The 16,284-nt window shown below is 39.3% G+C and overlaps 1 protein-coding gene across 16 annotated transcripts in view; it reads right to left on the reverse strand.

Annotated features, from left to right (window-relative positions):
* SNX14 (sorting nexin 14) overlaps positions 1-16,284 on the reverse strand; it is a 101,057-nt gene that overhangs the window by 27,943 nt on the left and 56,830 nt on the right. For all 16 annotated transcript variants that reach the window (XM_010383970.2, XM_010383968.2, XM_030928777.1 and 13 more), the window contains 2 exons: positions 15,216-15,348; positions 3,059-3,260 (listed from right to left, as the gene is read on the reverse strand). In XM_010383970.2, the coding sequence (XP_010382272.1) occupies positions 3,059-3,260; positions 15,216-15,348 (335 nt within the window). The remainder of the gene's footprint in view (positions 1-3,058; positions 3,261-15,215; positions 15,349-16,284) is intronic.

Consider the following 16,284-nt stretch of genomic DNA (forward strand, 5'->3'; position numbering starts at 1 on the left):
GGCAGGCGTCTGTAGTCCCCGTTATTCAGGAGGTTGAGACAGGAGAATCGCTTGAACCCAAGAGGCAGAGGTTGCAGTGAGCCGAGATTGCGCTGTTGCACTCCAGCCTGGGCAACAAAGTGAGACTCTGTCTCAAAAAAAAAAAAAAAAGAATACAAAGCTGGACATTATTCCACAGTCGTAATTTGTTATTTTTGGCATAACATTATTAACACATCTTATCCCATATTTTAGTTACCTACAAGTGACTGATAAATTTCATCTATGAAGTTATCTCAAATATACTTTTTCTGTAACAGAATCAGAGCTGACAGAAACTTTAAAATATCATGCAATTATGATTACTTTTAAAATGTCACCAAAATGATGTGTTTCATAAGAGTTTTTTATTGATTTGGGGTTTCTCAAACATTTACCATATTGTCCTAATTTAATGTAGTATAAAGCAGTACTATCCAATAGAACTTTCTGCAGTTAGGAAGATGGTCCATGGATCTGCAGTAATATACTAGCTACTAGCCACATGTTGCCACTGAGTACTTGAAAGGCGGCTAATGCAACTGAAGAACTGAAATTTTAATACAATTTAATTTGATTTTAATTATCACATGCAGCTAGTGGCTACTAAATTGGGCAGCACATAGTAATGGTTTAAAGAGTAAATCTGCAATCAGACTGCCTATTCTAATCCCAGTTAACCTTGCCCTAATTTACTATGTGGCCTTGAACAAATAACACCACTGTGTACCTTGCAGTGTGTAGATGTAGAATAACAATAATTGTGTCTATCACCTAAAATAATCCACATAAAGCACTTATGTACAGTGCATAGCACAGCATAGCACAGAGTAAATACCTCATAAATGTTAACTGTTATTAACATCTGACATCATTCTACCATAGATTTCAGAATACAGTAGATCGAGTGAAGCAATACCACAACCATCCAGAACAACACTTCTATTGAGAAAAAATCAACCTGATCCAACATATAAAGCAAATCCTAGTTTTCTTCTTCAACACTGGTCTTAAAAGATCCATAGTATATTTAGGATAGGTTTTTAATGCTGAAATTGTTATTTTGTTACTCACATAAAATCAATATACTAAATGATATACTTTTTTCTCCCTGATAGATCATGGTTTCTAAAAGCACATTTCATTGACAGTAGAAGTCTGCAGCACTGGTGACAAAAAAATTATATTTAAAATACAAGCTTTTGGCCCAGCACAGTGGCTCACACCTGTAATCCCAGTACTTTGGGAGGCCAAGGCGAGAAGACCACTTTGAGCCCAGGAGTTCGAGACCAGACTCAGCAACATAGTGAGACCCTTTCTCTACGAAAGTTTTAAAATTAGCTGGGTGTGGTGACATGCACCTATAGTCCCAGCTACTCAGGAGGCTGAGGTGGGAGGATCGCTTGAACCCAGGAAGTCGAGGCTGTAGTGAGCCACAGTCATGTCACTGCAAACCAGCTTGGGCAACAAAGCAAGACTTCCTCTCAAAAAGAAAAAAAAAAAATTAAATTAAAAAATAAAATTCAAGTTTTAAGATTTTTTGGTTTTTATTTTTGAATTACTGAGCCATGAATTTATAATTTATGTTAAATTAATTAACTTTTTAAGATAAAGCATAAAAATTAAAAATAGTTGTCCTAAAGCAAAAACAAAAGTATATTCCAAACAAAACTAAGTTTGAAATGGAAATCTGACTATTGACAACAGTTCAGCTGTCCACCTGTCAGAATGCTGAAAGAACAGCAACTACTAAGACTGAACAGTAACTCCAGCAAAATCAGGCAGTATGGTGTAAGACCTGGACAGAATAAGACTCTGCCTGATATTTAGTTATGATAGGAAAAATTGTAACTAGCTACTCTGGGCATTCTTCCCTCCCAATTCCTATGTCTCATGTTCTTGAAACAGGATCAACTTCTGAGGAAAATCAGAAAACCTAATATTTTCTGAAAAATAAAAATAATTAGCACTGATCTTCACCCTACCACTTATCTTCTCAAAACCATTTTCTAACATTGCCACTTTTTTTCCTTCTTTCCTCATAACTCCCTCTTCCTGAGCTCAACTTTATTTTCTGCTCATCATTCTCAAAATGTGCTTTTCATTACACTCACTGTCCCACCTTCTTAGAAAAAGTGCAAAGTGGTCACTGTTTTATTTTTTAATTCGATTTCTTTTTATCATGTTACAAGTAGGACTTTAAAGTGGTGACTGTTTATCCTGCTACAGATGCTGTTAACCCTGGTCTCTATTACAGTCTATACCTGAAATAACTGAAAGAAAAAGTATAGCAAAACATGAAGAAAACCTGTAGTTTTAACCATATTTTCATCAGTCCTTTTTTTTTGGGAGACAGGGTTTCACTCTGTCACCCAGGCTAGAGTGCAGTCACATAATCTCAGCTCACTGCAACCTCCACCTCCCAGGTTGAAGCAATCTTCATGCCTCAGCCTCCAGAGTAGCTGGGACTACAGGCACGCACCACCACACATGGCTAATTTTTGTATTTTTTGTAGATACAGGGTTTCGCCATGTGGGCCAGGTGGGTCTCAAAACTCCTGACCTCAGGTAATCCACCCACCTTGGCCTCCCTAAGTACTGCAATTAAAGGCGTGAGCCACCATGTCTGGCCATATTTTCATCAATTCTAATTAGCCCACAAAATGGGTGAGAGAAAACGCTGTGTTAATTAAACTAGAATAATACCTGATATAGTGCTATATGGATTAATGACAATTAAGTAAGTACAATGGCTAATGACAGCAACAAAACCATTAAAAGAACATTACATTGAATGCCTGATGGACTGTCAGGCGTCTAGCAGGCATCACTCAATAAGTGCTGATTGAATTAATTAGTTAACTGCTATCAAGATAACTAGGACATCCCAAGCTTTCTTTCAATTTTCTGTTCTGGACAGTTCTTTTTTGGATATGCAGCCATATTTGCTAGCTAGAAGTGGCAAAATGTTTATCACACCTGGTAACAACAGATTCATTCATGGGCATCTTTTAAGAAAGGTGCTCAGAAAGCTTCCTACCTGCTCTTCTATCATTTCTTTCAACATCAATACAAAACACAGGAATTCTTTCTTTTTTCTCCTTCCTTTCAGAGGAGGGATCCTCAAAAAAGTCTACATATGGAATGCTAATTTTCCATGCAGCAAGGTTTCGGGGAGTATTAGGTGTGCTCACAGCCTCCACTGGAGAATCATCTTCCATTACAACAATACCTTCTTCAATCTGGAAAAAAATTACCAGGATGAATTTAATATGCCCAATACCTTTAGAACTACAGCATACAACATACAAGTATAAAGTAATATGCCCATATCAACTGACAATTTTTAAGACCCTAAAAGCTAGGTGATATTAAATTTTCTACTGAAAAAGTATAGGTAAAAAGCTAAAAACAAGTTACTAGCATCAACTCCAAGTTTTCTTACATCATCTGTATATGAAAATATAACAAGCTGGGGACAGCACCTATAACCCCAACACTTTTACAGAGGCTGAGGTGGAAGGATTGCTTGGGCCTAGGAGTTTGAGACTAGCCTGGGAAACACAGTGAGACCTCATCACTACAAAATATTTTTAAAACATTAGTTGGGCATGGTGGCCCGCCTCTGTAGTCTCAGCTACTCAGGAAACTGAGGTGGGAGCATTGCTTGAGTCCAGGAGGCTGAGATTGCAGTGAGCCAGGTTCATGCTACTGTACTCCATCCTGGGTGACAAAGTGAGACCTTGTCTCAAAAAAAAAAGAAAGAAAGAAAATATAACAGCAGATAAAGAATAGACACCTCAGAGATTAGGGGAAAAAAATGTAAAATACACAAATATAGAAACTGTTCAACCTCTGTGATAAGAAATAAAAAGTAAAGTTCTGGTATTTTTTTCATTTTGAGAAGTAAAATTTTATAAATGATAGCAGTCATTCATGGAGACTGCACAGATAAACTAGATCTGTGCCACACTACCGGTTACAAGGTATACCATAGCACAACCCTTCTGGAAAGTGTTTTGGCAATATGTATCTATAAAGAGTCATAAAATGATTTCAAACAAGTAATTCCATTTTTGGAAATTTATTTTAATAAAAATATTTACTCCAAAAATTTTTTAACCATAAAAAAGACCCAAGTAAAAACTGTAACATAAGTAACAAAAAATTGGAAAAAAACGTCTGGAAGAAACCCACCTCTACAGAATTAAGAGTTTTTTTTTTATTTCATCACTTCTTAAACTTTAACAACATAAATGTTTAAAATGCTAAATATTTTTAAATACTGAAAAAATAAAATAACAATTATTTTTAAAAACAAAACCACATGTTCTAGAAATAGATACACAGGAAGAAGGAAACAACTGTCTCCATTTTTTAAATTGAAAGAGATTATTTGAATCTGGCATATTATAAACACTGACTCACCTAGACATCTCTTATTCATGTTAAAAAGGGCAAAATATTATAAATGAAATGCATTCATCTGGAACACACCTTAATTCTGCATAGCCTAGCCAAAGCAAATCAGTAGTACAGAGGAATTTATTTCCAGAATTCTAGCCCTACTCTCACTCTCAGTTCTTTCCTCTTACCCCGGGTACTTACCTCTCTTCTAAGGAAATTCCTTTCCTCCCCCACAAACCCCCTTTGCTTTTTCTTTTTTTTTCTTTGAGACAGAGTCTCATGCTGTCGCCCAGGCTGGAGTGCAGTGGCGCAATCTCGGCTCACTGCAAGCTCTCCCTCCCAGGTTCATGCCATTCTCCTGCCTCAGCCCCCCGAGTAGCTGGTACTAGAGGCACCCGCCACCACGCTCAGCTAATTTTTTGTATTTTTAGTAGAGACGGGGTTTCATCGTGTTAGCCAGGATGGTCTCAATCTCCTGACCTCATGATCCGCCCGCCTCAGCCTCCCAAAGTGTTGTGATTACAGGCGTAAGCCACCACACCTGGCTCCCGCTTTGCTTTTTTCTGTTCTCATCCTAAACTGGCTTTCCATAATCTCTAATAAGACTCTTACTGATCTTAGGAAGACTTCTTAATGCTCTGTTGAAAACAACTTCAAGACCTTAAAAAACAAAACTATAAAAACAGATGACATATGTTGGGTTTTGCCTTTTAAGAGGCAAGGTTACCTTCTTACAGTCTTGGAAGAAACACAGAGAGATGTGTGAGGGAAACACCCAATGCTTAAAACCTGAGGTTCAAGGTAGCATTTTCCATGGTTAATACATTTTTGTTAATGGATCTAGCGTCTGAAGAGAGGGGAAAGTGAATCATAAAATAATAGAAAATTTGTTGAAAATGCTGACTAAAAGCCAAAAAAAAAAGGGGGGGGGGCATTCTTAAATTAAAAGAAGCTCCTCAGAATCAATCTAAGACACAAAATGGGAGAACAAAATTCTTAGCAATGTAAAAGGACAAAGTTTTGCAATTTATTACTGTTACTACTTAAATAGTATTTTTATAAAAGCCTAAAGAAAAATCTCTAGGGAAATAGTCCTCTAAGAATTTTCAGAGCATCCTTTAATGCTATTTGAAAATAAGTAAATATTGTAATCAAAATGTTAATAAAGGAAAATCAAGTACTTTAAATATTTTTTCGTTTCCAAACACCTGCTATCTCTACCAAGAGGATGGGGATTATGGAAGATGGAAATAAAATTTCCTCAAGAAATGTTAATGTTTCTGATTATTCTTTTCCTGTACAGAGATATCTGCCAAGTTACCAACAGGCATATTATATTCCATATTTGTAAGCCAGTTCTGAACTCGGACAGAAATACATTTTCTGATACACCAACACAATTTTTCAACCCAATTTTTTTTTTGAGACAGGGTCTCACTTTGTTGCCAGGCTCACTGCAACCTCCTCCTCCCGCTCTCAAGTGATCCTCCCTCAGCCTCCTGAGTAGACCACATCCAGCTAATTTTTCTATTTTTGTAGAGACAGGATTTCACCATGTTGCCCAGGCTGGTCTCGAATTCCTAAACTCAAGTGATCCTCCAGCCTCAGTCTCCCAAAGTGCTGGGATTACAGGTATGAGCCACCATACCCAGCCCTGACCCAATCTTATATACTAGGCTTTGGTTCCCAGGCCAACATATGGATGGATGCTAATTTAATCCCTAACTTGAGATCACACAGCTACGAGAACTGATGTGCTTACAGGACTCACTATGTGCAAGGCACTGTTCTCAGTGCTTCATATATATTACTTGCTTAATACTCCTTACAACACCCCTATGAAAGATAAAATTACCTCCATTTCAAGGTGATGAAACAAACCATAATAAAATTAACGAATGTGCCCAAGACCACACAGCAAGCAGGCACTACTGCCAAATGATCACAACGAGGGTTCTGAAAGATAATGTCAGGCTGGGCATGTTGGCTCACGCCTGTAATCCCAGCACTTTGGGAGGCCAAGGCAGGTGGATTACCTGAGGTCAGGAGTTCAAGATAATGTCTCCTAAGTCTCCAATTAGTCATCCTAAATGTCCAACTTAGGATCACAAACCAATTTAGGATCACCCGGCAGCGAAACTGGAAACTTTTCTTTTCCCTCAACTTCCAAACAAGACAAAGAGGATTCCCCAAGGTCCCACAGGTTAGAACTAGCACAGTGTCTTCTAAATCCTAAATGGCATCATCTTAGTCTGCGTTAGCACCTCACTGTCCCTGAGTTTTCCCTTGATAGTATTAAACATTAGTTTGCCTGCTTCTCCAACTTTTTGTTACTACTATCTTTAATCCCAATCAAGAATTTCCTTCTTCTTGGGTCACTACAAAACAAAGCAAATTCTCTCAGCTTTTAAAAGATAGCCTCCTATTCCTGAAGCTAAAGTACAGCTTGTGTATCAAGCAATTGGGAAGGCAAAAAATAAAAAACACATCTTCCTCCACAAAAAATTATGTTTCAAAAGTTCGTAATAACACAGTTAAATACTTTTGTTATAATACTGAATAGAGAGAAAAAGATAGCAAACTATATACATACAATGTAGTCTAGTCTACCGGGGTGAAAAGGGAAAGTTTTTTTGTTTGTTTGTTTTTAAAGAAAATCACCAAACTATTAATAGGAGTAGTTACTGGGTGGTAAGATTATGCATGGACGTGGCATTTAATTTTTTTCCACTGTTCTATATTATTTAAAAACTGAAAATACGCTTAAAATTAGAAAACATAAACATTATTTTGAAAAAGACTTTCTCTGATCTACTTTCTTCCATCCACACTTTTTTTTTGAGACAGGCTCTTACTCTGTTACCCAGGCTGGAGTACAGTGACACAAACATGGCTTACTGCGGCCTTGACCCCCCGAGCTCAAGTGATCCTTCCAAGTAACTACAACCACAGTTGTGCACCATCACACCCAGATAATTTTTTAATTTTTTGTAAAGACATGGTCTCGCCATGTTGCCCAGGCTGGTCTTGAACTCCTTGGCTCAAGCAACCCTCCCACCTCAGCTTCCCAAAGTACTGAGATTACAAATGTGAGCCACCACACCCACCATAAAAATACTACCCACACCAAGGCCAGGTGCGGTGGCTCATGCCTGTAGTCCCAGCACTTTGGGACTACAGGTGGGTGGATCATGAGGTCAGGAGTTCAAGGCCAGCCTGGTCAACATGGTGAAACCCCATCTTTACCAAAAAAAATACAAAAATTAGCTGGGCATGGTGGTGGGCGCCTGTAATCCCAGCTACTCAGGAGGCTGAGGCAGGAGCCCGGGAGGCGGAGGTTGCAGTGAGCTGAGATCATGCCATTGCACTCCAACTTGGGTGACAAAGCAAGCCTCCGTCTCAAAAAAATAATAATAATACCCACACTTATAGAGAAAAATAAAGGCATAAAAAAACTGCTTTATTTGAATTAATACAAAAGGTTTAAATAAGATTTTATTCCATTTAAATTATTATGAAGAATCAGTGACCCTTATATCAAGGCAATGGGACAAAGGTCAAAAGGAAGGGGTAAACAAAAGGGTTTACAGCTGTCTCCCCACCTTTGCTCCTTCTTGGTCATCATCAATCCAATCAGTACTAAACATCCCTTTTACACCCAAGTTAAGTGAATTTCTTAAAGCAAAGGTCTACATCTTAATCATGTTTTCATCCCCAGGGCCCCGGGTCATTAAAAGACAAAATGAGAATCCAAGATCTCTATTCAATAAAAATAAAAAGTACAAATGAGACAATACTTGCCTTTATGGCACTATGTGATACGAAAGACAATCATAAACATATAACTTCAAATACATTATGGTATAAGTTTTAACATACAATATAATAGGAGCACAAAAGGAGGAAATGCTCAGTTCAACTTGGGGATTTGGGTAAAGGTTTATGGGGAACAGCTGCATTTTGAAGGATGCATATGAATTTTCTAGGTCAATAAACAAATGAAGGGCATTTCAAGCAGGACAAAGACACAGAGAAATAAAATAGCATGGTAAGTAAAATGTGCATATAAGTCAACTGGAAATCTTGATAAAATGCAAATTGATTCAGTAAGTCTAGGAGAGTGCCTGAGATTCTGTATTTATACAAGCTCCCAGGTAATGCCAATGCTGCTTGTCAACAGACCGCAGTTTAAGTAAGCAAGGAGCTAGAACATCTATTAGCAGTTCTGTATACCTGGAGCACATGGTAGGAAAAAGTTAACATCAGAATTTGAAGCTTAACCAAAAGATGGTAAACTGTTTGAATATTAGAAATATCTCAGCTTAACAGGAAACATTCTGCCTTAATAAGCAATAACATAGTTCCCAGGAATTTTAAAAATTAGATTCACGTCATGAAACTATTACAACTAATTAAAGAATGAGAAATACAAAGGAAGTCTGAAGTAAGAAGATAAAGGGAGGGGGCGGAGCAAGATGGCCGAATAGGAACAACTCCAGTCTCCAACTCCCAGCGCGAGCGACACAGAAGACCGGTGATTTCTGCATTTTCAACTGAGGTACTGGGGTCATCTCACTAGGGAGTGCCGGACAATCGGTGCTGGTCAGCTGCTGCAGCCTGACCAGCGAGAGCTGAAGCAGGGCGAGGCATCGCCTCACCTGGAAGCGCAAGGGGGAAGGGGATCCGTTTTCCTAGCCAGGGGAACTGAGACACACAACACCTGGAAAATCGGGTAACTCCCACCCCAATACTGCGCTGTAAGCATACAGGCATTCCAGGAGAATATATCCCACACCTGGCCGGGAGGGTCCCACGCCCACGAAGCCTCCGTCACTGCTAACACAGCAGTCTGCCGCGATCTATCCGCAAGGCAGCAGCGAGGCTGGGGGAGGGGCGCCCGCCATTGCTGAGGCTTAAGTAGGTAAACAAAGCCGCTGGGAAGCTCGAACTGGGTGGAGCTCACAGCAGCTCAAGGAAGCCTGCCTGTCTCTGTAGTCTCCACCTCTGGGGACAGCGCACAGCTGAAGACCAACAGGGGAAGTAGGGGGAGCCGGTGCAGACGCGAACGACTCTGTCTGACAGCTTTGGGGAGAGCCGCGGATCTCCCAACGCGGAGGTTGAGATCTGAGAACGGACAGACTGCCTGCTCAGGTGTGTCTCTGACCCCTGAGTAGCCTAGCTGGGAGAAATCCCCCACTAGGGGCAGTCTGACACCCCACACCTCACAGGGTGGAGTACACCCCTGAGAGGACACTTCCAAAGGAAGAATCAGACAGGTACACTCGCTGTTCAGCAATATTCTATCTTCGGCAACCTCTGCTGCTGATACCCAGGCAAACAGGGTCTGGAGTGGACCTCAAGCAATCTCCAACAGACCAACAGAGAGTCCTTCTGACTGTCAGAAGGAAAACTATCAAACAGGAAGGACACCTATACCAAAACCCCATCAGTTCGTCACCACCATCAAAGACCAGAGACAGATAAAACCACAAAGATGGGGAAGAAGCAGGGCAGAAAAGCTGGAAATTCAAAAAATAAGAGCGCATCTCCCCCTGCAAAGGAGCGCAGCCCATCACCAGCAACGGATCAAAGCTGGTCAGAGAATGACTTGGACGAGAGGAGAGAAGAAGGCTTCAGTCCATCAAACTTATCAGAGCTAAAGGAGGAATTACGTACCCAGCGCAAAGAAACTAAAAATCTTGAAAAAAGAGTGGAAGAATTGACAGCTAGACTCATTAATGCAGAGAAGATCATAAACGAAATGACAGAGATGAAAACCATGACACGAGAAATACGTGACAAATGCACAAGCTTCAGTAACCGACTCGATCAACTGGAAGAAAGAGTATCAGCGATTGAAGATCAAATGAATGAAATGAAGCGAGAAGAGAAACCAAAAGAAAAAAGAAGAAAAAGAAATGAGCAAAGCCTGCAAGAAGTATGGGATTACGTAAAAAGACCAAATCTACGTCTGATTGGGGTGCCTGAAAGTGAGGGGGAAAATGGAACCAAGTTGGAAAACACTCTTCAGGATATCATCCAGGAGAACTTCCCCAACCTAGTAGGGCAGGCCAACATTCAAATTCAGGAAATACAGAGAACGCCACAAAGATACTCCTCCAGAAGAGCAACTCCAAGACACATAATTGCCAGATTCACCAAAGTTGAAATGAAGGAAAAAATCTTAAGGGCAGCCAGAGAGAAAGGTCGGGTCACCCACAAAGGGAAGCCCATCAGACTAACAGCAGATCTCTCGGCAGAAACTCTACAAGCCAGAAGAGAGTGGGGGCCAATATTCAACGTTCTTAAAGAAAAGAATTTTAAACCCAGAATTTCATATCCAGCCAAACTAAGTTTCATAAGTGAAGGAGAAATAAAATCCTTTACAGATAAGCAAATGCTTAGAGATTTTGTCACCACCAGGCCTGCCTTACAAGAGACCCTGAAGGAAGCCCTAAACATGGAAAGGAACAACCGGTACCAGCCATCGCAAAAACTTGGCAAAATGTAAAGACCATCGAGGCTAGGAAGAAACTGCATCAACTAACGAGCAAAATAACCAGTTAATATCATAATGGCAGGATCAAGTTCACACATAACAATATTAACCTTAAATGTTAATGGACTAAATGCTCCAATTAAAAGACACAGACTGGCAAACTGGATAAAGAGTCAAGACCCATCAGTCTGCTGTATTCAGGAGACCCATCTCACATGCAGAGACATACATAGGCTCAAAATAAAGGGATGGAGGAAGATCTACCAAGCAAATGGAGAACAAAAAAAAGCAGGGGTTGCAATCCTAGTCTCTGATAAAACAGACTTTAAACCATCAAAGATCAAAAGAGACAAAGAAGGCCATTACATAATGGTAAAGGGATCAATTCAACAGGAAGAGCTAACTCTCCTAAATATATATGCACCCAATACAGGAGCACCCAGATTCATAAAGCAAGTCCTTAGAGACTTACAAAGAGACTTAGACTCCCATACAATAATAATGGGGGACTTCAACACTCCGCTGTCAACATTAGACAGATCAACGAGACAGAAAGTTAACAAGGATATCCAGGAATTGAACTCATCTCTGCACCAAGCGGACCTAATAGACATCTATAGAACTCTCCACCCCAAATCAACAGAATATACATTCTTCTCAGCACCACATCGCACTTATTCCAAAATTGACCACATAATTGGAAGTAAAGTACTCCTCAGCAAATGTAAAAGAACAGAAATTATAACAAACTGTCTCTCAGACCACAGTGCAATCAAACTAGAACTCAGGACTAAGAAACTCAATCAAAACCGCTCAACTACATGGAAACTGAACAACCTGCTCCTGAATGACTACTGGGTACATAACGAAATGAAAGCGGAAATAAAGATGTTCTTTGAAACCAATGAGAACAAAGATACAACATACCAGAATCTCTGGGACACATTTAAAGCAGTGTGTAGAGGGAAATTTATAGCACTAAATGCCCACAAGAGAAAGCAGGAAAGATCTAAAATTGACACTCTAACATCACAATTAAAAGAACTAGAGAGGCAAGAGCAATCACATTCAAAAGCTAGCAGAAGGCAAGAAATAACTAAGATCAGAGCAGAACTGAAGGAGATAGAGACACAAAAAACCCTCCAAAAAATCAATGAATCCAGGAGTTGGTTTTTTGAAAAGATCAACAAAATTGACAGACCGCTAGCAAGGCTAATAAAGAAAAAAAGAGAGAGGAATCAAATAGATGCAATAAAAAATGATAAAGGGGATATCACCACTGACCCCACAGAAATACAAACTACCATCAGAGAATACTATAAACGCCTCTACGCAAATCAACTAGAAAATCTAGAAGAAATGGATAATTTCCTGGACACTTACACTCTCCCAAGGCTAAACCAGGAAGAAGTTGAATCCCTGAATAGACCAATAGCAGGCTCTGAAATTGAGGCAACAATTAATAGCCTACCCACCAAAAAAAGTCCAGGACCAGATGGATTCACAGCTGAATTCTACCAGAGGTACAAGGAGGAGCTGGTACCATTCCTTCTGAAACTATTCCAATCAATAGAAAAAGAGGGAATCCTCCCTAACTCATTTTATGAGGCCAACATCATCCTGATACCAAAGCCTGGCAGAGACACAACAAAAAAAGAGAATTTTAGACCAATATCCCTGATGAACATTGATGCAAAAATCCTCAATAAAATACTGGCAAACCGGATTCAGCAGCACATCAAAAAGCTTATCCACCATGATCAAGTGGGCTTCATCCCTGGGATGCAAGGCTGGTTCAACATTCGCAAATCAATAAACGTAATCCAGCATATAAACAGAACCAAAGACAAGAACCACATGATTGTCTCAATAGATGCAGAAAAGGCTTTTGACAAAATTCAACAGCCCTTCATGCTAAAAACGCTCAATAAATTCGGTATTGATGGAACGTACCTCAAAATAATAAGAGCTATTTATGACAAACCCACAGCTAATATCATACTGAATGGGCAAAAACTGGAAAAATTCCCTTTGAAAACTGGCACAAGACAGGGATGCCCTCTCTCACCACTCCTATTCAACATAGTGTTGGAAGTTCTGGCTAGGGCAATCAGGCAAGAGAAAGAAATCAAGGGTATCCAGTTAGGAAAAGAAGAAGTCAAATTGTCCCTGTTTGCAGATGACATGATTGTATATTTAGAAAACCCCATCGTCTCAGCCCAAAATCTCCTTAAGCTGATAAGCAACTTCAGCAAAGTCTCAGGATACAAAATTAATGTGCAAAAATCACAAGCATTCTTATACACCAGCAACAGACAAGCAGAGAGCCAAATCAGGAATGAACTTCCATTCACAATTGCTTCAAAGAGAATAAAATACCTAGGAATCCAGCTTACAAGGGATGTAAAGGACCTCTTCAAGGAGAACTACAAACCACTGCTCAGTGAAATCAAAGAGGACACAAACAAATGGAAGAACATACCATGCTCATGGATAGGAAGAATCAATATCGTGAAAATGGCCATACTCCCCAAGGTTATTTATAGATTCAATGCCATCCCCATCAAGCTACCAATGACTTTCTTCACAGAATTGGAAAACACTGCTTTAAAGTTCATATGGAACCAAAAAAGAGCCCGCATTGCCAAGACAATCCTAAGTCAAAAGGACAAAGCTGGAGGCGTCACGCTACCTGACTTCAAACTATACTACAAGGCTACAGTAACCAAAACAGCATGGTACTGGTACCAAAACAGAGATATAGACCAATGGAACAGAACAGAGTCCTCAGAAATAATACCGCACATCTACAGCCATCTGATCTTTGACAAACCTGAGAGAAACAAGAAATGGGGAAAGGATTCCCTATTTAATAAATGGTGCTGGGAAAATTGGCTAGCCATAAGTAGAAAGCTGAAACTGCATCCTTTCCTTACCCCTTATACGAAGATTAATTCAAGATGGATTAGAGACTTAAATGTTAGACCTAATACCATAAAAACCCTAGAAGAAAATCTAGGTAGTACCATTCAGGACATAGGCATGGGCAAGGACTTCATGTCTAAAACACCAAAAGCAACGGCAGCAAAAGCCAAAATTGACAAATGGGATCTCATTAAACTAAAGAGCTTTTGCACAGCAAAAGAAACTACCATCAGAGTGAACAGGCAACCTACAGAATGGGAGAAAATTTTTGCAACCTACTCATCTGACAAAGGGCTAATATCCAGAATCTACAAAGAACTCAAACAAATATACGAGAAAAAAACAAACAACCCCATCAAAAAGTGGGGAAAGGATATGAACAGACATTTCTCAAAAGAAGATATTCATACAGCCAACAGACACATGAAAAAATGCTCATCATCACTGGCCATCAGAGAAATGCAAATCAAAACCACAATGAGATACCATCTCACACCAGTTAGAATGGCAATCATTAAGAAGTCAGGAAACAACAGGTGTTGGAGAGGATGTGGAGAAATAGGAACACTTTTACACTGTTGGTGGGATTGTAAACTAGTTCAACCATTATGGAAAACAGTATGGCAATTCCTCAAGGATCTAGAACTAGATGTACCATATGACCCAGCCATCCCACTACTGGGTATATACCCAAAGGATTATAAATTAGTCTACTACAAAGACACATGTACACGTATGTTTATTGCGGCACTATTCACAATAGCAAAGACTTGGAATCAACCCAAATGTCCATCTGTGACAGACTGGATTAAGAAAATGTGGCACATATACACCATGGAATACTATGCAGCCATAAAAAAGGATGAGTTTGCGTCCTTTGTAGGGACATGGATGCAGCTGGAAACCATCATTCTTAGCAAACTATCACAAGAACAGAAAACCAAACACCGCATGTTCTCACTCATAGGTGGGAACTGAACAATGAGATCACTTGGACTCGGGAAGGGGAACATCACACACTGGGGTCTATCATGGGGAGGGGGGAGGGGGGAGGAGGGAGGGATTGCATTGGGGAGTTATACATGATATAAATGATGAATTGATGGGTGCTGACGAGTTGATGGGTGCAGCACACCAACATGGCATAAGTATACATATGTAACAAACCTGCACGTTATGCACATGTACCCTAGAACTTAAAGTATAATAAAAAAAAAAAAAAAAAAAAAAAAAGAAATGAAGATAAAGGGAAAGTATTAGCAGATTTTCCAAAAAATAAAAAAAAGGAAAATAATGAGTATCTCTAATTTTTATGTTATAGTAAGTCTGAAGTTATAAATAAATCAAATTGATACATTTTACTTACAAAATCATCTTCACCTTCAGCTACACCATAATTAGGCAACATAGCTCCCTCCATTGTGGTACTTTTGAATACTCCTTTAATTTTGCTACCTATTCTGCTGATTCCAAATGATTCTCCCCTTTTCTGTGTGTTCCTGAATATTAAACAAACATGTATCAAGTACATAGCAAATTATCACAACAGTCTAGTTTATTGAAAACCACTATTTAGAAAAAAAGAAAAATCGTTTTGAAAATGATAAAGGTATAGCTAACATAACTTTTGGAGTTTTCATCCATGGATTAAGTAACAACATCTCAGAAGCCAAAAATGACATAGTATTTAAAGTTTAAATTTGGTGGATGAATAAATGGGACAATATTTATTTATAAACACTCAAAATGTACCCAGTATTAACTTCAAAATATTAACCGGATTAAAATTTTTAAAAGATGAGAGCCCCCTAGCGGAATATAGTTCTTATTGCGATATTTTGAAATAGATAAAAAAATGCTTAAGATCTGTTCAAAATTGAAAACAACCCTTTAGAGTAACTGTACTAAAATTATGCAACAGAAAAAAATGTCAACTATTGTTTTCTCACTACTTCATTTTCAGAAGGAACTTTAAGAAAAAGAAAAGTGCCAAAGGGAAAGGTTAGCAATGAGCACAGGGATAAAAGCAAATATAGCCCTAGGAAGCAGTCTGCTCTGCCATAAATATTAAATGTTGGTTTTGCAATTTTTTTAAGTTGAATTTCTGAAGGCAGAAATAACTGAAAAGCAACAAAATAAATAAGCTAAACGTAGCAAAAATGTCCGTTAGCCTACTGCCCAATGTTTCAGCAACTAAAACCATAACTTTTACCCAATTTAAAAGTTATGCTCAAGGCCAGGCACAGTGGCTCACACTTGTAATCTCAGCACTTTGGGAGGCCAAGGCTGGCAGATCACCTGAGGTCTGGAGTTCAAGACCAGCCTGGCCAATATGGCGAAACCACATCTGTACTAAAAATACAAAAATGAGTGAGGTGGCAGGGGAAGGCTAACGCAGGAGAATCACTTGGACCCGAAAGGCAGAAGTTGCAGTG

Source organism: Rhinopithecus roxellana, chromosome 4 (assembly GCF_007565055.1).
Source record: "Rhinopithecus roxellana isolate Shanxi Qingling chromosome 4, ASM756505v1, whole genome shotgun sequence".
Taxonomy (NCBI): Eukaryota; Metazoa; Chordata; class Mammalia; order Primates; family Cercopithecidae; genus Rhinopithecus; species Rhinopithecus roxellana.